This window comes from Carcharhinus amblyrhynchos, chromosome 27 (assembly GCF_965287045.1).
Source record: "Carcharhinus amblyrhynchos chromosome 27, sCarAmb.v2.hapA, whole genome shotgun sequence".
Classification (NCBI taxonomy): Eukaryota; Metazoa; Chordata; class Chondrichthyes; order Carcharhiniformes; family Carcharhinidae; genus Carcharhinus; species Carcharhinus amblyrhynchos.
The window spans coordinates 40,588,870-40,611,109 of NC_137350.1; the positions used below are offsets into that span (position 1 = coordinate 40,588,870).

The following is a 22,240-nucleotide window of genomic DNA, read 5'->3' on the forward strand; positions in this document are numbered from 1 at the left end:
CAGCCCATCGAGTCTGCACTGCCTCTCTGACAGAGCATCCCACCCAGGCCCACCCACTATTCCAGCCGCGTATTTACCCTGCTAATCCACTAAACCTACACATCTTTGGACTGTGGGAGGAAACTGAAGAACCCGGAGGAAACCCATGCAGACACGGGGAGAATGTGCAAACTTCACACAGGCAGTGACCCGAGCCTGGAATCGAACCCGCGTCCCTGGTGCTGTGAGGCAGCAGTGCTAACCCGATGGCAAAGTAATTTTAATATCACGCATACTCATTATAATAATTAAACACTGGATTGATCTGCCGGTTCAGTGTCCAATCAGAACGATGTGTGTCACACTGCTACATAAACAATCTGTACCTGGCACCAACACTGGTCAGCCAATGGGCACAGTGCCTCAGAACCAGCGGCCAATGGGCACAGTGCCTCAGAACCAGCGGCCAATGGGCACAGTGCCTCAGAACCAGCGGCCAATGGGCACAGTGCCTCAGAACCAGCAGCCAATGGGCACAGTGCCTCAGAACCAGCGACCAATGAGCACAGTGCCTCAGAACCAGCGACCAATGGGCACAGTGCCTCAGAACCAGTGGCCAATGAGCACAGTGCCTCAGAACCAGCGGCCAATGAGCAATGTGCCTCAGAACCAGCGGCCAATGAGCAATGTGCCTCAGAACCAGCGGCCAATGGGCACAGTGCCTCAGAACCAGCGGCCAATGGGCACAGTGCCTCAGAACCAGCGACCAATGAGCACAGTGCCTCAGAACCAGCGACCAATGGGCACAGTGCCTCAGAACCAGCGGCCAATGGGCACAGTGCCTCAGAACCAGCGACCAATGAGCACAGTGCCTCAGAACCAGCGGCCAATGAGCAATGTGCCTCAGAACCAGTGGCCAATGAGCAATGTGCCTCAGAACCAGCGGCCAATGGGCACAGTGCCTCAGAACCAGCGGCCAATGGGCACAGTGCCTCAGAACCAGCGACCAATGAGCACAGTGCCTCAGAACCAGCGACCAATGGGCACAGTGCCTCAGAACCAGCGGCCAATGGGCACAGTGCCTCAGAACCAGCGACCAATGAGCACAGTGCCTCAGAACCAGCGGCCAATGAGCGCAGTGCCTCAGAACCAGCGACCAATGAGCACAGTGCCTCAGAACCAGTGGCCAATGAGCACAGTGCCTCAGAACCAGCGGCCAATGAGCAATGTGCCTCAGAACCAGTGGCCAATGAGCACAGTGCCTCAGAACCAGCGGCCAATGAGCAATGTGCCTCAGAACCAGTGGCCAATGAGCACAGTGCCTCAGAACCAGTGGCTGGGTGTGTGTGCAGCACCCTCCAGAGACTGTGATAAGGCTCTGCCTCGCGGAGCAGCAGTAAGGCAGGGGCAGGGGTAGGGGCTGGCGATGTGGTGCAGGGCGAGAGTCACTGGGACAGAGTGAGGTGTGGGGAAATTGAACTCAGGCATGTGAGTGGGGGCACGGCGCAGGGACAGATCTTTGGGCCAGAGCGGGGAGGGCCGGGACCCGAGTGAGAACACGGCAGAGTGACTTTCGCTGACCTTGCAAAGACTGTCCTTGTCCCAGTCCAGGCATGAGGAAGATATGACAATCCCATGTTAGCCACACTCAGCATGTTGTGTGTAAGCGTGTTCAGACCATCAGGCATGTCAGTTTGTCTGGGATGCCAACATAACACAGGGTCACGGGTGGCACATTCACAGTGGGGGCCTCTGCAGCTACAGATGGGGAAAGGGTAGCCTGGGGGCAGTCAAAGGTCTGAAGTCAGAGCAGTGAGGAGTTGCCGGGGGGGGGGTTTCTATATTTCACTGTGCAATAGGCCTCAGGATGGTCCACGTGGGGCATTGGCATCTCCAACTCAATCAACACAGGGAATATCGACCACAACAGGATCACGGATAGGAGGGGGGAGGCTGGAGGGGAATGTGAACCCCTGCGGAATGTGGGGAGGGGATTTCCCAAGCTGGTGGGAAAACCTCAGCAACTTACAACCTGACAAAATGAAACTGAGGAAATGCTCAGCTGGTGAGCGCTGAGGTTATTCAGAGAGGAGTCGTGCTGTGCTGGAGGCAGGGGGTGGGGGATGGGGATTAGAGGGGCACTGAACTGAACTGTGTATTCCCAAATGAGGAGGGATGCACAACTGAGACAAGTTATTCACCAATCATTCCCCTTGTGTTAACCCCTGGTTCCCAGTGTGGTATTTGCCAGAGGTATAAGGAGGGTGGGAGCAGCTGGGTGACTGGTCCCACTGCAGATGTGTGTTAGAGACAGGAACTCGCAATCTTGCTCCTGGCACATTCACAGATGAGAAGCCTCAGCCCCAACACCGCCCCCCCCCACCAATCCCCAACCCCCCACCCTCAAACTATCTCAGTTCCTCCCCACACTCAGTTCCTTCCCTGTGATTGTTGAGGATCCCAGTGCCTGGTCAAAGCAATTTTGTGCCACTTGGTTCTGTGGTAAGGTGGTGAGGGTAGGGAGGGGCACTGTGAAATGTCCTCAGTGCTGCCGATTAGATACCAACACTGGAACCAAAGCCTTGAACCCAGTTACTCGGTAATCACCAGCACAGGTAAAGCCTGAAGGGGCTCCGATTGGCTCATTGATGCTCAGGAAGATTGTGGCTGGGTTTATTAGTGTCTGAGTGACCAGTGACAGGCAGGAGGGAGTGCGGTGACACCAGTGCCCGGAAGGAGCTTCAGCTACATGGTCAAAGGGTAGCCGGGCCCCCTCTGCACACACAGAATGAGACCAACAGAAAGATTGTATTTCCGGGGCTCTGGGGACCCAGGGTGTAGAGAATGTATAAATCTGAGTGAGAGACAGTGTCGCCGACACCTCCAATGTCCAGGTACAGTAATTGATGCCATGAGGCCAGGATACGGGGTGGGGTGGGGGGATAGAATCCATTCCCAGTGACTCTGAGAGTCATCACTGCTCTTAACTTCTACACAGAAAATCCTTCTCAGGAACCCACTGGGACCTCTTTGTAATCCTGAAAACGCAGGTGCGTTCAGGAGGTCACCATGCCCTTTCGCCAAGGCCAATAATGACATTGAATTGGTCAGAAATTAAACCAGCTGCGACCCAGAGCACTGGGAACCGTCTCTGGATCTCCACAGGCGCAACGTGCCATCAACGGCACTCATGTGGCTATAAAATCTCCCCGGCAAAAAACACTCCAACATCTCAACGGGAAAGGCTCGTTCAATGTACAGCAGGTCTATGACCACAGGAATCTTGCAGCTTTGTGTGAAATATCCAGGAAGCTGCCATGATTCACACATCTTGAGTAGATCACAGATCTCGAAAATCTTTGAGGGGCCACACAGTGTCTAGAGGTCGAGCCTCCTCGGTGACAAAGGGTATTCACAGGTGATGTGGTTGATGATGGTTCTATGGCAGTCACAATATCCAGCTGAGAAACAGTCACAATGTTGGTTCCGCAACACAAACATTGGCAGAGTGAAGATGTGGTTCTGAGCACTCCCCAGACAGTCTCATGGATCATGGTGCACAGTCTGCAAGGCGGGGAGGAGTTGTCGGATTCCAAGGTGGAGGTCTCCTCCAATGAGGAGGAGATTGGAAGGATTGAGGTTGAGGAAACTGAGGCGACTAGGAAGAGGCTTCAGAACAAGGCAGACCAGACGAAGCTGAGGCCCTCAGAGACACCAGGGTTCACCAAGAGGGTGACAAATGGGATCCAGGAAAAGGTTTCAATGGCAGCAGCAGGGAAAATGGGAAAAGGTCTGGAGGTGTGAAGGGGGGAGGAGGAATATCCAGGTGAATGTGCTGACAGGGAGAGTCAGTATTAACTCCTGGGCTGAAAAGTCAGATGGGATGGTAGGTGGGAATGGTTAAAGTTACAGGGGAAGAGGGAACGTGAGGGTGTGAGGGTGTGGGTGAGGATCATTGGTACGGACATGGGAGTAGACATGGACCAAGGTGGACAGGGGGAGGTCAGACAGATCAATGTACACAGGGATGGGATTTTCGGGTAGGGAGGCAGTGTGTACATTTACCTGGATATCCTCAAAGGAGAAGAGGTTGAAGTTTGGGGTGGTTGCAGTGTGGAGGTTGAATGTGATGCTGGGGGAGTTAATGGTGATAGAGACAGGGAGAGGGCGACTGCGGAAGGGGAAGTATCAGAGGAATGCTGAGAAAATGTGACAACGTCCAGACTGGTCAGATGGAAGGTAAACAGAGCCTGGAGTTGGACAGGGACAGGTGCAGCATGGGAGTTGGGTCAGGGGTCAGGTGGAGATGCAGGTCATTGCAGCTGGGAAACTGAAAGGAGGCACAGCTGGCAGACGCGACCATGCTCGAGACCTGGGATTGAGTCTGACAGGTGGGGCTGTGCTTGCACAAGGTTCACAAAGGCTCTGCCACTAACCTTTCACCCTGCAGAAGCACTCAGGGGTGTCGGGTGTCTGGAGGACAGATACTTTGGGAGAAAGGTGTGCGATCAGTAAGCTTTAAAAACCAGACTGAGATAGGACAGCGGACATTAAAGCGGTGAAAGTGGTTTTATTTACAGAGGTTAGAATGTGACAGTCATTTGTTCACCTGGAAACTGATCAAAACTTCTTTATTCCAGCCTCGGGTCATCCTTGGGCGTGGAGTTTGCACATTCTCCCCGTGTTTGTGTGGGTTTCCTCTGGGTGCTCCGGTTTCCTCCCACAGTCCAAAGACGTGCAGGTTGGATGCATTGGCTAAATGGTGACCCCGGGTGACCAGCTGTTCTCCCCCTCCCTCCTGAAGAGGGTGACCATTGATGACGGAGAAAACAAAAACACCTGAAGAGAGGGAGCCACTTGTGACATCAACTTACATCATCGTCATTGAGAACCTCAACACCATTAGTCATTTTGAGGCTGGTTGCGGTGTGTCCGAAGATGACTGATCAGGCCAATTTGGGCACGGAATGTCCTGGCACATATTGGACAGACTTGTGTAGATGCTGTAGTTGTTGCGCTGGTGGCTCTGGACTTGTATAGCTTGCGTTTAAGTTGTGCTTCAGCAATACACCTTGCTTTGTAAGCTTGACAGCCTTTGTGGATGAGGCAGTGCCAGGTAGGGCGATTTTGTGCCAGTGTTTCCCAGGTGGTCGTGTCAATGTCAAGTGACTTCAGGGAGGCCTTGATTGTGTCTTTGAAACATTTCTTCTGCCCTCCATTTGAGCGTCTTCCAGCAGAGAGTTCCCCAAAAAGGAGCTGCTTGGGTATGCGCTCGTCTGACGTACGGATGACATGACCTGCCCACCGGGTCTGCGCTCTCATCAGCAGTGTGTGGACTAATGGTAGACTTGCTCTAGAGAGAACTTCAGTGTCTGGTGCTTTGTCTTGCCATCTGATGTGTAATATTCTGCGAAGACAAGTCATGTGGAAATGATTGAACTGTCTTGCTTGCCTTCGATACACAGTCCACGTTTCACAGGCATACAGGAGGGTAGTGAGTACCGCAGCAATGTAGACCTTCAGTTTTGTTGCTGGGCTGATTCCTCAACATTCCCATACCATGGAGCGCAGTCTACCAAAAGCAGAACTTGCCTTTGCTATTCTGCAGTTAACTTCTGCATCAATAGTCACTACTTGAGAGAAGGTGCTGCCAAGGTAAGTGAACTGGTCCACTGCCTGTAGTTTCTGCCCTTTGATTGTGATTATGGGTTCTGTGTATGGTGCATGAGGAGCAGGCTGGTGCATGGCTTCAGTCTTTTAAATGTTGATGGTGAGCCCAAAGTTGTCACAAGCCATGGAAAATTTGTCCACACTGACTTGCATCTCTGGCTCTGAGCCAGCAAACAGAGCGCCGTCATCGGCAAAGAGGAAATCTCTCAGAACAGTCTCATTCACTTTGGTAATAGCTTGAAGTCTCCTCAGGTTGAAGAGCTTCCACCCACTCTGTACTTGAGGCTGATTCCAGCAACACTATCCTGGAAGGCATCATTCAGCATGGCAGTAAACATCATGCTGAGCAGTGTGGGTGCGAGCACACAGCCCTGTTTGACGCCATTGGTGACTGGGAATGCCTCAGAGGATTCTCCGCCATCCAGTATTCTGGACATCATGTCATCATGGAACTGGCGTGCCATCTGAATGAATTTGGGGGGGCAGCTGAACTTTGACATGATCCTCCACAGGCCTTGTCGGCTTACAGTATCAAAGGCTTTCACAAGGTCAACAAAGGTTGTATAGAGCTCGCGATTCTGCTCCTGACACTTCTCCTGAAGTTGGCGCGCAGCAAAAATCATGTCAGTAGTCCCACAACCTTTATGGAAGCCACACTGTGACTCTGGAAGCAGGCCCAGCTCCAGATGAGTGACCAGACGATTTAGCAGGACTCTTGTGAGGGTTTTTCCTGTGATGGAGAGCAGCGAGATTCCTCGGTGGTTGTTGCATACTTGCCGATTGCCCTTCCTCTCGTAGAGGTGTATGACGGAAGCATCTTTACGTTCCTGAGGAATGGATCCTTGCTTCCCAAAGCTTGATTTCTAAGTCTTCAGCCACTTCTGAAGCTACGCTGGGGTTCTTTAGCTTGGCCGCATTGATTCTTTTCATAACCCTGCTTCCTTGTGGTCGCCTCATGGGTCTGATGCAGAGCCTCATTTTGGAGACAATGAGCCTGTTATCTGTCCAGCAGTCAGCACCACACACAGCCTTGGTCACTTTGACATCCTGCCTGTCTTTTCTCCTGACAATGACATAATCATTGAGCTAATGTCAAGGTGAAGGAAATCATGTCTAACCCATCATAGTGACAGGGGATCAGACAAGCTTGCCCTGAAGCACACCAACACTGACCCTGCTTTCCAGCGAGGGACGTGTGCTCACTCTCTGAGCCAAGCTGATGACAGGCTAAATGAGTGGAGGCTTCGATCTTCAGTGTCCGTGCCATTGTGCTGCGAAGGTGTTTGAGGGATTTCAGTGTTTGATGAGGAGTTTTATCAGTGCAAGTGTGATAGGGAGTTGGACTTCCACAAACAGCAACTCAAATCTCCAGCCGCTGTCTCTTTGTCACAATGATTAATTTCACACAGAAACTTGCTCCAATAATTTCTTCATCAATACAGATTATACACCGACACTGCAATTATCCCAGCCACAGCGTGCTTTCCATTGCATTCCTGTCCACAATTTCAAATAATTGGTGCATTCAGTGTGGTGTTAATCATAAACTGGAATGGGATAAAGCTCTGAATATTGGCAAGAGCGAAGTACAGAAGTTAGAAACTGAACTTCCATCTCGACCTGGATTTGAATGTAATTCCGGCAGGAAAATTAAATTTTCAACTGAGGGCAAATAGTCAGAAGAAATTGTTTCATTATACAACTGAAATATTTCTATTTGGATCAGGTACAGCATGGGGTTAGATACAGAGTAAAGCTCCCTCTACACTGTCCCCATCAAACACTCCCAGGACAGGTACAGCACGGGGTTAGATACAGAGTAAAGCTCCCTCTACACTGTCCCCATCAAACACTCCCAGGACAGGTACAGCATGGGGTTAGATACAGAGTAAAGCTCCCTCTACACTGTCCCCATCAAACACTCCCAGGACAGGTACAGCACGGGGTTAGATACAGAGTAAAGCTCCCTCTACACTGTCCCCCATCAAACACTCCCAGGACAGGTACAGCAAGGGGTTAGACACAGAGTAAAGCTCCCTCTACACTGTCCCCCCATCAAACACTCCCAGGACAGGTACAGCACGGGGTTAGATACAGAGTAAAGCTCTCTCTACACTGTCCCCCATCAAACACTCCCAGGACAGGTACAGCACGGGGTTAGATACAGAGTAAAGCTCTCTCTACACTGTCCCCCATCAAACACTCCCAGGACAGGTACAGCACGGGGGTTAGATACAGAGCAAAGCTCCCTCTACACTGTCCCCCATCAAACACTCCCAGGACAGGTACAGCACGGGGGTTAGATACAGAGCAAAGCTCCCTCTACACTGTCCCCCATCAAACACTCCCAGGACAGGTACAGCACGGGGGTTAGATACAGAGCAAAGCTCCCTCTACACTGTCCCCCGTCAAACACTCCCAGGACAGGTACAGCACGGGGGTTAGATACAGAGTAAAGCTCCCTCTACACTGTCCCCCATCAAACACTCCCAGGACAGGTACAGCACGGGGTTAGATACAGAGTAAAGCTCCCTCTACACTGTCCCCCCATCAAACACTCCCAGGACAGGTACAGCACGGGGGTTAGATACAGAGTAAAGCTCCCTCTACACTGTCCCCCATCAAACACTCCCAGGACAGGTACAGCACGGGGTTAGATACAGAGTAAAGCTCCCTCTACACTGTCCCCCGTCAAACACTCCCAGGACAGGTACAGCACGGGGGTTAGATACAGAGTAAAGCTCCCTCTACACTGTCCCCCCATCAAACACTCCCAGGACAGGCACAACACGGGGTTAGATACAGAGTAAAGCTCCCTCTGCATTTTCCCCATCAAATGCACCAAAAATCATTGAAATCACTAATTTTTAACATCCAGTCAGGGTGATGGTTTGATTTGGAAAGGGTAGGTTGCTATGACGAGATGCTGGCTCTGTGATGCTTGTTCTGGGCTGCAGTAGGCAATGTGTGTTGCAATGTGTCTGCTCTGTTAATCGCTGAGGGAGTGGTTGCTTGGCTGATCTCAGCTCTCAAAGTTGGAGTGTGCTGCTTTCAAACAGCCCCACCCCTCCTGCAGCAACTACACTCATTCCTGTGGGTGGGAGAAGCCTTTAAAAGATCTGCAGGACACGGGGAAAGTAATGTGGAGTCAAACTGAAACACTGACAGCAGCAAGGGACCCTCATTCCAACAACACAGAAACTCAGCAAACTTCAGAGGTGAGTGTCCGCAGGTTTGTCTCTTTTTAGATAAGATGAGAAAATCTCAGAAATGATTCAAATCCATAGAAAAAAAAAGCAGTAAATGGCGTGTGAGGGGAGATGAAATGGGTGATAAACCTGGCGATCTGGAGAGTGATTATTGAAGGAGAAGGGAGTTAAGGCGTCTGCCAGCTTTCTGCTGATGAGATTGGTTGATAATTACAATGAAATGTTTTGGAAAGTTAGCTTTCTGTGTGGTCCTGATTAGAATCACAGAATCCCACAGTGCAGAAGGAGGCCACTTGGCCCATCGAGACTGTTCCCGACCACAATCCCACCCAGGCCCTATCCTATAGCCCCATGCATTTACCCTAGCTAGTCCCCCTGACACAAGGGACAGTTTAGCATGGCCAATGCACCCTAATCAGCACATCTTTCAGACTGTGGGGGGAACTGGAGCACCCGGAGTAAACCCACACAGACATGGGGAGAATGTACAGACTCTGCACAGTGACCCCAGCCAGGCATTGGACCCGGGTCCCTGGTGCTGTGAGGCAGCAGTGCTAACCCACTGTGCTGGAAGCAGGCGAGTAATTGGATTATCCTGCCAGGGAAGGGCAGGGATTCATCCCGGTAAAGAGAGGAATCAGTAAAGGGCGGGTTTACAGGAACAACAAGTGAAAAAAGGGAAGGATGGAGATCAGAACAAGGGGGAAGGGTCGCTGAGCTTACCGTGGGTCAGTGATGTACGTACACTGAGATTGAGGTGACAAGGACACACATCGGGATTCAGGATCCAGTTCCCTCGCTATCCATTAACAATTCCATCAGGACGAGGTTTATCTAAAATTTTCTTTTACTCATTTTGTGGCAAATAGTTGTGGAGAAAGTGTCTCTGAAATGATATTTAGCAGGAATCTCAGTGAAATACAGACTGAAGATTCTTATCAGAATGAGCAGAGAGAGGGATGAGATTTTTTACACTGAGTCACTGTTATCTAGAACATTCTGTCTGACCAGATCGAATTGTACCTTTCAGAATGGAATTGGATAGAGTAAAATGGGAAATCCTTGTAGGTGTTGGAGCAGGAACATTGGGATGAATGGGAAAGCTCTCCCAAAGAGCCAGTACAAATGGAAGGGATGAATGGTTTTGTCTGATTCCATGGATGGAATTTTCCGGGTATTTTTGTGTTGCCTCCCACAATCTGCAGCTTCCCAGTTACACCGCTGACTTTCCTCATCCGATTTTCCAGCATTTCCAGAAGAAATAGCCCCACCCCAGCCGCAACAACGGCTTTCCTCTAACGAGGGGCTTCCTGATCACCAGCAATAAAAACTGACACAGAGCCCCCCCCCCCACCCCCCCACAGACACAGTACCACCCCCGCCCCCACCCCCCCGCCCCATCCCTGTCCCTGGCACAGAGCACCCCCCCCCCCACCATGGACACAGTACCACCGCCGCCCCCACCCCCCCTGCCCCGTCCCTGTCCCTGGCACAGAGCACCCCACCCCCCCACCATGGACACAGTACCATCGCCGCCCCCCATCCCCGTCCCTGGCACAGAGCACCCCCAATGGACTCAGTACCACCCCCTCATCCCTGACACAAAGCACAACCCCCAATGGACACATCACCCCCACCCTTCTGACCCCAACACAGATCACTCCCCCCATCCCTGTCCCTAATAGAGAATGCCGCCACCCCCCCCATGGGCACAGAACTCCCCCCCATGACATAAAACCCCACCTTGGACACAGTACCTCCCCCAGCACCCCCAAACAACCACCCCATGGACACAGTACCCTCTCGTGCCCCCGACACAGAACCACCCCATGAATACAGGACTCCCCCATGTGGGTGGAGTGGGGCAGTGTGAGAGTTTGTGTGGGTGGTGGGTAGGAGGGGGTGTGGGATGGGGTGCGGGTGGAGTGAAGGGGGTAGAGGGCAGGGTGGGTGGGTTGGGGTGGGTGTGGGGGTGGAGCGAAGGGGGTAGAGGGCAGGGGGGGTGGGGAAGGGGGTGGGGTGGGGGGGAAGCAAGGGTGGGGGAGCAGGGTGGGGTGGAGGGGAATGGGGTAGAGAGGGAGGGGGTGGGGTGGAGCCAAGGAGAGTAGGGGGGCAGGGTGTGTGGGGTGGGGTGGCAAGTGGGTGAGAGAGGGGGTGGGGTGGTGAGGGAAGGGGGTAAAGGGGGAGGAAGGCAGGGTGCAGGGGCAGAGGGGGTGGAGGGGGGAGGAATGGGGGAGGGGGACAGTATCTCCAGTGAGCCGTCGGTTACTCACAGTCAGGGTAGAAGGGCACTGAGTGGAGCAGCTTCTGTCTGGGAAACTGGATGGGATTCTCAGTCTGGACCGAGTAAAGCAGCACATTCCCTGTCCACTTCCCGACACACACTCCTGTGCCAGAGTTCCAAATCAACTGAGCCAAAGGGAGAAATAAAACGTAATAAAAATGCGGCGGATATGTTGATAAAATCACCTTTCATTTAGCACTTTCCAGGTGAGATAGACATGTGTTTATGACTTTCCAAACTGTGTGTGTACAGTGAGTAACACTAAACTATTCCATCAGATAAACACTCTAAACAAGCAATTACCAAACTAACCGGGTTCAAAGTGTTTAATCAAAGCTCCAGCATCTGAAACAGTTCAAAACTCAGAACCAGAAGCTGGAATCGCAGGTGAATAAATGGAGAGATAGGAATGTATACCCGTTCCAATGTCAGTTTATATCAGAGTGGGTAATTCACAGAAAAAAAAGGGTTCGGCTATTGTCCTGTGAGATTTCTGGGAAACACGATATAGTTTCAGTTAGAGATTCTGGAATGGTTTATCTCAATGTGAGCAGTGAAGTAAAGGACACAGGAATGAAGTTAATAAATCTCCTGTACAGAGTCTGCAGATTAGAAATAACTCTCCCCACACATTGAACCATTAAATGAAGCAATTTCCCAGCAACAGGCTAACCAGCAGCTCCACATATCTCTCTCTCTAGGGGGTTGGGAGCTCCAGTAGGGTGAGATTTTCCCCAGTGATCCATTTCCCAAGCTGGGAGTTCAGTCCACAGGCACAGCAGGATCCCAGGGAGGGTTCAGCAATGAAGGGCTTGTATATAAGTGTAAAGAGGAATGAGCAGCGAGGAGGTGGGGGGTTGGGGGCCTCAAAGCCAGACCCACAGCCCCTCCACCCAGTGTGGTCACAGGGATGAGGAGTGGAAAATACAATGAACAGGATTCTCCCTGGGAGCAATCCCACTTGGAGGGATCCACCCGGAGAGCCCCCCCCCACCTAGGACTGTATGCGATTTTACAAGGAGGTGGAAGGAGCCTTGGACAGGAGGCCATTTAATGGTCACTGATGGGTCTTTCCCCACCCAGCACAACTTTTAGGTCAGTGGTCGCCTAATGACTGAACACGGGGAACTGAAAAAGTTCTCACCCTTGAGCTAGGTTGAGAAGGGAAGAGAGAGGCAGTATAGAGGGAGCTTTACTCTGTATTGAACCCCGTGCTGTACCTGTCCTGGGAGTGTTTGATGGGGACAGTGTAGAGGGAGCTTTACTCTGTATCTAACCCCGTGCTGTACCTGTCCTGGGAGTGTTTGATGGGGGCAGTGTAGAGGGAGCTTTACTCTGTATCTAACTCCGTGCTGTACCTGTCCTGGGAGTGTTTGATGGGGGGGACAGTGTAGAGGGAGCTTTACTCTGTATCTAACCCCGTGCTGTACCTGTCCTGGGAGTGTTTGATGGGGACAGTGTAGAGGGAGCTTTACTCTGTATCTAACCCCGTGCTGTACCTGTCCTGGGAGTGTTTGATGGGGGGGACAGTGTAGAGGGAGCTTTACTCTGTATCTAACCCCGTGCTGTACCTGTCCTGGGAGTGTTTGATGGGGGGGACAGTGTAGAGGGAGCTTTACTCTGTATCTAACCCCGTGCTGTACCTGTCCTGGGAGTGTTTGATGGGGGACAGTGTAGAGGGAGCTTTACTCTGTATCTAACCCTGTGCTGTACCTGTCCTGGGAGTGTTTGATGGGGGACAGTGTAGAGGGAGCTTTACTCTGTATCTAACCCCATGCTGTACCTGTCCTGGGAGTGTTTGATGGGGACAGTGTAGAGGGAGCTTTACTCTGTATCTAACCCCGTGCTGTACCTGTCCTGGGAGTGTTTGATGGGGGGACAGTGTAGAGGGAGCTTTACTCTGTATCTAACCCCGTGCTGTACCTGTCCTGGGAGTGTTTGATGGGGGACAGTGTAGAGGGAGCTTTACTCTGTATCTAACCCCGTGCTGTACCTGTCCTGGGAGTGTTTGATGGGGGGGACAGTGTAGAGGGAGCTTTACTCTGTATCTAACCCCGTGCTGTACCTGTCCTGGGAGTGTTTGATGGGGGGACAGTGTAGAGGGAGCTTTACTCTGTATCTAACCCCGTGCTGTACCTGTCCTGGGAGTGTTTGATGGGGGACAGTGTAGAGGGAGCTTTACTCTGTATCTAACCCCGTGCTGTACCTGTCCTGGGAGTGTTTGATGGGGGACAGTGTAGAGGGAGCTTTACTCTGTATCGATAATGCTACAACAATCTATGTTAATTTTGAAGAGTGAAAGACACACGAGTTCTCGGGTTGAATAAAGGGACATGAAACTGTGATTTCTTCAGCTGTTGTTTGGCGTTTTGCAATGAGGAAGTTACAGTTAGAAGCTAAGTTCCTGTCATTGTGAGCAGCTGTCCACTGGCTGCTGGGGACAATGTGAGTGAGATGAGCTGGAATGCTGTGGGCAGATGGTTTAATAATGAGAGGCTGGGACTGAGTGCGGCAGCAAGAAAACAATTCTGGGCACAGTATTAAAGAGCTTGTCCCGCACCCAGAGTCTATTCACAGCCTGTTGACAGGAGAGCATGAATCATTCTCTCTGTGGAAGGAAACAGGATGGCCAATGGGAGGAACTGAGATTCCAGATTCTGTTCAGGACATGAAGATAATGGAGTGAGTTCAGGAATGAAGCGTGATCTCAAATTAGAACAATAAACTGAGCTCGGATCAGGGAGTTGGCTGAGGAGCTCAGGGGCAGGAGTTAGCTGGGACAGAGGGGCTCACACTCTCCCCCACCCCCCCATCCCCCAACACCCTGACTGAAAGTGCCCACTGTGTGTGTGTGTGTGTGTGTGTGTGTGTGTGTGTGTGTGTGGGGGGGGGTAGGTGGCTGTGTGGGGATGGGGATGACTATGTGTGTGTGGTGGGGGGGGTTGGATCTGTGGTGGGGGGTGGTGCTGTGGGGGACAGGGGAGTTTGGCTGTGATGCTGCCTGACCCTTGGTCTGCTGTTCTTGTCATCAGTTTATCTGTGTACATCCGGATAGCATCAAGCTGTTTGACTGTGGAGGCATCACAGCTCCATCTTGTTCTTACCCAATGGGCTGGTTTCGGGCAGTGGGTTGAGGGGGGAAGGACATCAGTTAAAATGCAGCAACTGAGCGCACTGACGTCCGGTTAACTGGAGACCGGGCGCTGAATTTAAAAAGCGAAGATGAAGGGGTGATGTATAGGATGGGGTTAAAGGTGTTTGAAGGATTTAATAGAATTGATCAAAACTCCATTCTCAGATTGAGGGAGTCAGCACCAGTGCCACAATTCCAACCGGGATATTCAGGAGTTGGGATGGGGGGGTGATGGGGTGAATGGGGTGGGGTGAGGGGTGTAGGGTGAGGGGTGGGGTGAGGGGTGGTGAGTGCGTGGGGTTTGGAGGTGTTCGGGTGGGTGCGGGGATGGGGGTGTATGTGGGGGTGTGCATGGGGATTGTGGGGAGGGGTGGGAGGTGTGTGGGAGGGTGGGGGGTACGTGGGGGTGCACGTGGGGGTTGTGGGGAGGGGCGGGGGGGTGAGGGGCGGATGGGAGGGCCGATGGGTGAAGTCAGGAAGCGACTCACACAAAGGCGGGTGGAAATCTGGGAGCCCCTGCAGCTCTCCCCCTCCCCCAGATAGCTGTTGGGGGGAGGGGAAAGAGTGTCAATGGTCCATTTGAAGTTTGAGATTGTAAAGTTTAGCTGGTTAAACACTTGAGGAGTTATCGAATGAAGGCGAGTAGATAAAGTGAAGATAGTGAATGATCTACAATCGGAGTGAAGGCCAAACTGACCCGAGGGACTGGGTTGTCTCCTTCTGTTCCTGTGTTCACAAAAACAGGTTTTAGTTTCACATTACAACACAAGATCTTAAGAAATAAAGAGCAAGAGGCAGCCATTCGGCCCCTCAAAGTTGCTGTGCCGTCAATAGGACCATGGCTGCTCTGATAGCGTGCTGCCTACCCCATAACCTGTGACTGTCTACCTAATTCAGCTTTGAAGATTCTCAATGAATGACAAAAAACATTTAGACAGTTACATGGGTACGATGGGCATAGAGGGATATGGGCCACATGTGGCAATTGGGATTAGCTTAGGGGTTTAAAAAAAAGTCAGCATGGACAAGTTGGGCCGAAGGGCCTGTTTCCATGCTGTAAACCTCTATGACTCTGTGAGCCAGCCACCACACCGCACCTCCCCCCCACCTCCCCTTCCCCCACCCCCAACACTCTCACAGGGAGAGAATTCCAAACTAACCACCCTCTGACATAAGAAATTCTGCTTCATCTTAAACAGTACACCCACTTCTTCTAAAACAGTGACCGCTTGTTTTAGATTCTCCCCAGAGGGAAACGTCTCCTCAGCGTCCAGCCCATCTGAATCTGAAACTGCAGTGAGTAAAGACCCACCCAGCTCAGCCTCCCCTCACACAACAAGGTTTATTTACTCCAGGAATTCATGAGTTTTATTTGAGAGTCATAGTAACTGGGATGGGTCTTGTAAGCAAGTTCATTCTGAGTCACATCAATAGCTCCGTCATTCCAAGTTGCTGTTAACACCATAACCATGCCCTGAGGCTCAGGGTTCTGAACAGTGAATGCTCTAACAGTGATCTAATCCTTCCACTGTATCCTGCCTAATCTCAGAACCGATGTGGGAATGCCGGCGTTGGACTGGCGTAAACACAGTAAAAAGTCTGACAACACCAGGTTTTAGTCCAACCGATTTATTTGGTAATACCCACAAGCTTTCGAGGGGACTGCCTCTTCGCGAAAACCTGGTGTTGTCAGACTAAAACCTGGTGTCAGACTTTTTACTGTAATCTCAGAACCGCCAGTGTCTCTGTGTCCACATGACAATAAGAGAGTAACTGGTGAATTGTACAAAGCTGTAGGTTACTTAAAATCTGCTGAAGGATTTATTCATTACTTCCTGAGTCGGAGTTTTCACTGGCTGGAGGTCAGGGCAGCTCCTGTTGTGTTTCCCTCCATGTCCATCTCCTGAATGCAGTTAGTAGTTAATTACCACACTGAGATCCAGCTAACTGAGACCTCACCACACCACCAGAGTATAGAGAATAACTTCCACTGTTCCAGGAATGACAAATCCAGAGGACACCAGACATAGAAAGCGGAAGAGGCCAGTTAACTCTGTCCTTACTCTGCTAGTCAATTCAGTATGGTTCACCTGGTCAGATTCTTGCAGAGATTTGATTGGGTCTTTGGTCTAGGCTTTGAGCTGATTTCAAGGTGGTGGCTGTGGTTGAATTGTAGCTTCCGTGCCTGAGTTACAAGGCTGTGAGTTTGACTCCCTTTCCTGGGGCTGGTGCGGTTCTGCCAGAATGTTGCATTGCCTAGGGGTTGAATTCCTAAGTGTTTTATGTCGGCTGATGTGGGTGTTGCTGGCTGGGCCAGTACTCATTACACATTTCTAATTAAACTGATTGGGTCACTGGGCCATTTCAGAGTCAGCCATCTGGAATTACATGTAGGCCATGTGGGATTTGAACCCGGATCCCCGGAGCATCACCTTGGCTCCAGTGACAATCCCACTACGCCATTGCCTCACCGTAATTTACTAAAACTTCTTTAACAGCTTGTGTTTAACATCGATTGCAAATTATTAACGGTGTTATCTGATTTTCTAGGTTTGTGGACACATCCCTCATTGGTAAACACTTGTCAACGACTCCCAACACCCACGAGGGCAGCGATAGGAAGCTGGTATCAGAGTTTGTGAGGACACTTTCCATCCTCAGGCACGGATGAAGGACAGTACACTCCTCCCTGATGTCATGTCGACCCACACCATTCACACGGACAGAAGCCAAACCCAGTGTGTCTCCCCTCAGCTGGAAGCCATCATCCTGAATACTTCTGCCAACTGCAGTCAGTCGAGAGTAGCCTACCCAGGGCCAGGCTCCGTTCCGGGGACAGAATCCTACAGCCACTGTCCCACTGAGCAATGGGTCTGTCGGGAGGTCACAGTGTCACCCCCATTCCCCAGCTACCAGTCACAGAGCAGCTGTCAGTCTGCACTGGGCAGATCCCAAACCTTCTCAGTCAAGTCCCTCACCAATCAGAAACCTCCGGTCCATGACCGAACACGGCAGCCAGTCACAGCTCAGGTAAAACCGTACCCCGGTCCCCACCAGCTCTCCAATACCTCAGAGCAATACAGGAGAAAGATGGAAACCTCGAAACCAAACACTGCTGCAGATGATCCCTTATCTCCCAGCTTAGATGCAACAATTGAAAACCTCAACAACCTAATTCTGGAACTGGACCCCACCTTCCAGCCAATTGGCAACTTTGAGAGGAAAAGCTACCTCACGAGCCGCAGCAATGGATTCCCAGACAGGAGCGAGGAACCCCCATTGGATGGACACAACCCAGGTAAATATCCAACATCCCAATGCAGTATCAGCTGGACTGGGCAGTGGAATATCTTTACTGCTGGGAGGTCAGGTGGTTCACACATGCTGGTACAGACTCAATGGGCCAAATGGTCTCTTCTGCACCGTATAATTCTGATTGTTCTATGATTATAGATTGAGTGCTTTGCTGGGTGAGGAGGTCCCAATGATCGGTTCCTGATGCATCAGGCAGCCTCCATGAAGCAGCTTACAGGAGTTCATAGAATCCCTACAGTGCAGAAGGAGGCCATTCAGCCCATCGAGCCTGCACCAACAACAGTCTCCCCCAGGCCCTAGCCCCACAACTTGATATATTTACCCTGCTAATACCCCCAACACTAATGGACAATTTACCATGGCCAATCCACCTAACCTGCACATCTTTGGATTGTAGGAGGAAACCACCCAGACATGAGGAGAACGTGCAAATTTCACACAATGACCCATGCTGGGATTTGGGACCCTGGCACTGTGAGGCAGCAGTGTGACCACTGTGCCACTGCCCATGTTTCAGGATCCCTAATTCTTCCTGGCCTGGGACTGAGACTAATTATCCAACATTTGAGCTATGTTGAGGTTAAAGGTCATGCTCAGCTTAGGGGTTGTATTCAGGCTCTGGCTATTTGAGTAGTGGATTCCTGGGCTACATCAATGAGAATGATTGGTTTGGTTTGGGTGATCTCAGACTGGGCGATGGGGAATTGGGGGAGAGGTGGGAAAACTGATGGCTCTTTGAAAGAACCAACATAAATTTAATAAGCTCATCGACCTCCTTCCGGGCTGCACTGCTGTGTCATTCTAATAGATTCACTCAGTGAGTTGGAATATTGTTCAAATGAATCCATGTTCACTTGAAGAATTACTGTAATAAAAACAGAAAATGTTGGATAAACTCAGCAGGTCTGGCAGCCTGTGTGGAGAGAGAAGCAGAGTGAGCGTTTTGAGTCTGGAGGACTGGATAAGCAGCATTGAGCAGATTTTGGTTCTCTTTCAGATTTGTGTCAGTCACACAGTTTGACAGACCAAGCCTCTCTCTTGTTCTATCTTATCAACTGTTCTCAATAACTGGGTCTGTTTTTGGAGGCTGCACTTAGTCTTAAATCCCAGGGTGGGGCAGCAATAAACAGGCAGGGATCAGGATTGCTGAGTGTTAGTTTTCCTGGACAATGTGCATCACTGGGAAAGGGCCAGCATGGATTCCGCTCTGATAATCTCTGAGGAAGAGATACTCTTGCTATCCGCATGGAGACACAAGGCAGGGTTAGAGGAGAGGACGATGCCTGCACAGTCAGCAGCTGGGAGACAGCAGGGTGGGGAGATTGCAGGAGGTCCACAAGTGTCAGCTTGCTCATTCGAAGCTGTTTGCCCCCGAGTCACTCACATGCAGCTGTAGAGATGTCTTTGTTCTGTAGTGATTTCCTGTCCCTCCCTTTGGAAGGTAAATATCGTCAGGGTGCAGCTCAGAGAGAATAGTGTTTACTCTGACAGTCTGCACTGTAAAGCATTGAATATACAGAACAAATATAGCCCAACCCTGAGTGTACTCAGTGTGATAAATACATAGAACATGGAACATTACAGCGCAGAACAGGCCCTTCGGCCCACGATGTTGCGCCGACCAGTTACAAAACAATGACCCACTAACCTAAACCAATCCCTTCTCGCCCATAAACCTATCCACGGATCTCTTAAACGCCCCCAAACTAGGCACATTTACAACTGCAGCAGGCAGGGCATTCCAATCCTTCACCACCCTCTGGGTAAAGAACCTACCCCTGACATCCGTCCTATAACTACCACCCCTTAATTTAAAGCCATGCCCCCTCGTGCTAGATTTCTCCACACACCAAACTCCGAGTGTACACAGTGTGACAAATACACACCAAACCCTGAGTGTACTCAGTGTGATAAATACACACCAAACTCCGAGTGTACACAGTGTGATAAATACACACCAAACTCCGAGTGTACACAGTGTGATAAATACACACCAAACTCCGAGTGTACTCAGTGTGATAAATACACACTGACACTATGTGTACCCTGTTTGATAAGCACACACCAGTTTAGGCTGTGTACAGCAACACAAGTATTGTGTAAAGATGAGGGGCTGAAAACAAGGCTGGGGTGAAGAATCCCCATTCTCCATCCCAATCCCAATCCCCATCCCAGTCCAAATCCCAAATCCATTTCCAATCCCAGTGCAGGAGTGGAATATTTTCTGTGGAGTGTGACAGTGAGCGGGAAAACAGGGTGGATCCCATTGGCCTCAAGTGCAGCTTCTTCCGCTGTATTTTAACCACTTAGACAAAGTGGTTAAGTAGGTTTTCAAAACATTGGGCAGAGCCTGGGGTGGCACCAGGGGGCAGTGTCAGGAGAGCAGGGGGGACAATGTCGGGGGGGGGGGGGGGGGGGGGGGTGGGGAGGCTGTATCAGGGTGATGGTGTCGGGGGTCCTTGTCGAGTGCCTGTGTCGGGGAGACAGTGCCAGGGAGGCCATCTCAAGTAGCTGTATTGGGGGGCAGCCCTGGGCCAGTGGAGGGTGGCCCTCTCCTCTCTGCGTGCTGTACTTATCTGGGCACCTTATGTGGGTCCTGCTCATCAGGTGTCTATCAGGGGCACCTGCTCTGATTCTGGTCAGTGTGAGAATGGAGAATGTATCCGCGCTTTTCCCATGTCCATTCCCAGTCCATCTCACGGAGCTGCCCTCTCCCTGCGATCCCGCTCCAGCAGCTTGTCTCCATTCCGTTGCCTCTCACCGGGTGGGAGTTTGACTTCTCTGCATTTCTGCTGCAGGAATTCTGATCTACGATGAGTGGGATTCAAAAGGAATGGGAAGAAATCAGCAAGGCGACAACACGTCGATTATTGCAGAACGCCAATCAAACTTACCAACAGCGGCCATCCAAACCCCTGCCAATCCAAACAGCAGTGCCAATCACAGAATGGTAGGAACCCCTCCAGTACAGTGTGTGTCTGTCAATCCTTGAACACAATCACAGCTCAATCGCATCAATACACCACCAAGTACACACTTTCCCCTTGCTAACAAATCACCTTTAATCCTGGAACTGGAGTAATTATTTTAAAAATGACTCCCAGTCCTCGAGTACCTTTTATCTCAGTCCAATCCCAGACTGCTCTATTTGCAAAGATATATCTTACTTATAAAATATCTGAAAGGACGTTACAGACAAACAGAGTACAGCACAGGGACAAGCCTGTGCCGATCATGATGTCCTAACTGAACTAAAAATAACCTTCTGCCCTCACTCAGTCCGTATCCCTCTATTCCCTCCCCATTTATGCACCCATCCAGATGCCTGTTAAATGTTGCTGCCCCCCTGCCTCTACCACATCCACTGGCAGCGCGTTCCAGGCACCCACCACTCTCTGCGTGAAAAACTTCCCCTGCACATCTCCCTTAAACTTTCCCTCTCTCACCTTGAATCTGTGCCCCTTGTAATTGACTCTTTCACCCTGGGAAAATGTCTCTGACTATCCATCCTGTCTGAGCCTCTCATAATTTTGTAGACCTCTATCAGGTCTCTCCTCAGTCTCTGTTTTTCCAGTGGAAACAATCCAAGTTTATGCAACTTCTCCTCGTAGCCAACACCCTCGAGATCAGGCAACATCCTGGTGAACCTCCTTTGCTCTCTCTCCAAAGCTTCCACGTCCTTCTGGCAGTGTGGGTGACCAGAACTGCACGCAATACTCCAGATGCAGCCTAACCAAGGTTTTATATAGCTGCAACATGACTTCCCAACTCTTGTACTCAATGCCGTGGCAAATGAAGGCCAACATGCCATAGGCTTTCTTAATCACCTTGGCCACCTGTGCTACCACTTTTAGGGAACTGTGGACCTGCACACCCAGATCCCTCTGTATGTTAATGTTCCTAAGGGTTCTGCCATTTACAATATTAATTCGTACCTAAATTTGATCCTCCAAAGTGCATCACACCTCATTTATCCAGATTAAACTCCATCTGCCATTTCTGTGCCTGAGTCTCCAATCTATCTCTATCCTGTTGTATCCTCTGACAATCCCCGGCACTATCAGCAACTCCACCAATCTTCGTGTCATCCGCAAACTTACTAATCAGACCATTCACATTTTCCTCCAGATCATTATATATACTACAAACAACAGAGGTCCCAGCACTGATCCCTGCGGAACACCACTGGCTACAGACCTCCATTCTGAAAAACACCCTTTCATCACTACTCTCAGTCTTCTATAACACAGTAAGAAGTCTCACAACACCAGATTAAAGTCCAACAGGTTTTTTTTGGTAGCAAAAGCCACTAGATTTCGAATCACTGCTTCTTCCAAGCCGGTTCTGTATCCATCCAGCCAGCCCACCCCGAATCCCATGTGAATTTAGTTTTTGTACCAGTCTGCCATGTGGGACCTGATCAAACGCCTTACTGAAGTCCATATAAACATCCACAGCCCTTCCCTCATCAAATATCTTTGTCACCTCTTCAAAAAACTTAATCAAGTTGGCAAGACATGACCTTTCCCATACAAAACCATGCTGCCTATCACTAACTAGTCCATTTTCCTCCAAATGTGCCTATATCCTGTCCCTCAGTATCTTCTCCAAAAACTTCCCCACCACGGATGTCAGGCTCACTGGCCTATA

The 22,240-nt window shown here is 50.7% G+C and overlaps 1 protein-coding gene across 1 annotated transcript in view; it reads left to right on the top strand.

The window, feature by feature from the left end:
• The first annotated feature begins 8,764 nt into the window (after window positions 1-8,764).
• The window catches only part of LOC145359226 (uncharacterized), a 35,349-nt gene continuing 21,873 nt past the window's right edge, over window positions 8,765-22,240 (top strand). The window contains exons 1-3 of the mRNA XM_080213714.1: window positions 8,765-8,867; window positions 16,826-17,573; window positions 20,389-20,540. Of these exons, the coding sequence (XP_080069840.1) occupies window positions 16,943-17,573; window positions 20,389-20,540 (783 nt within the window). The 5' untranslated portion in view covers window positions 8,765-8,867; window positions 16,826-16,942. The remainder of the gene's footprint in view (window positions 8,868-16,825; window positions 17,574-20,388; window positions 20,541-22,240) is intronic.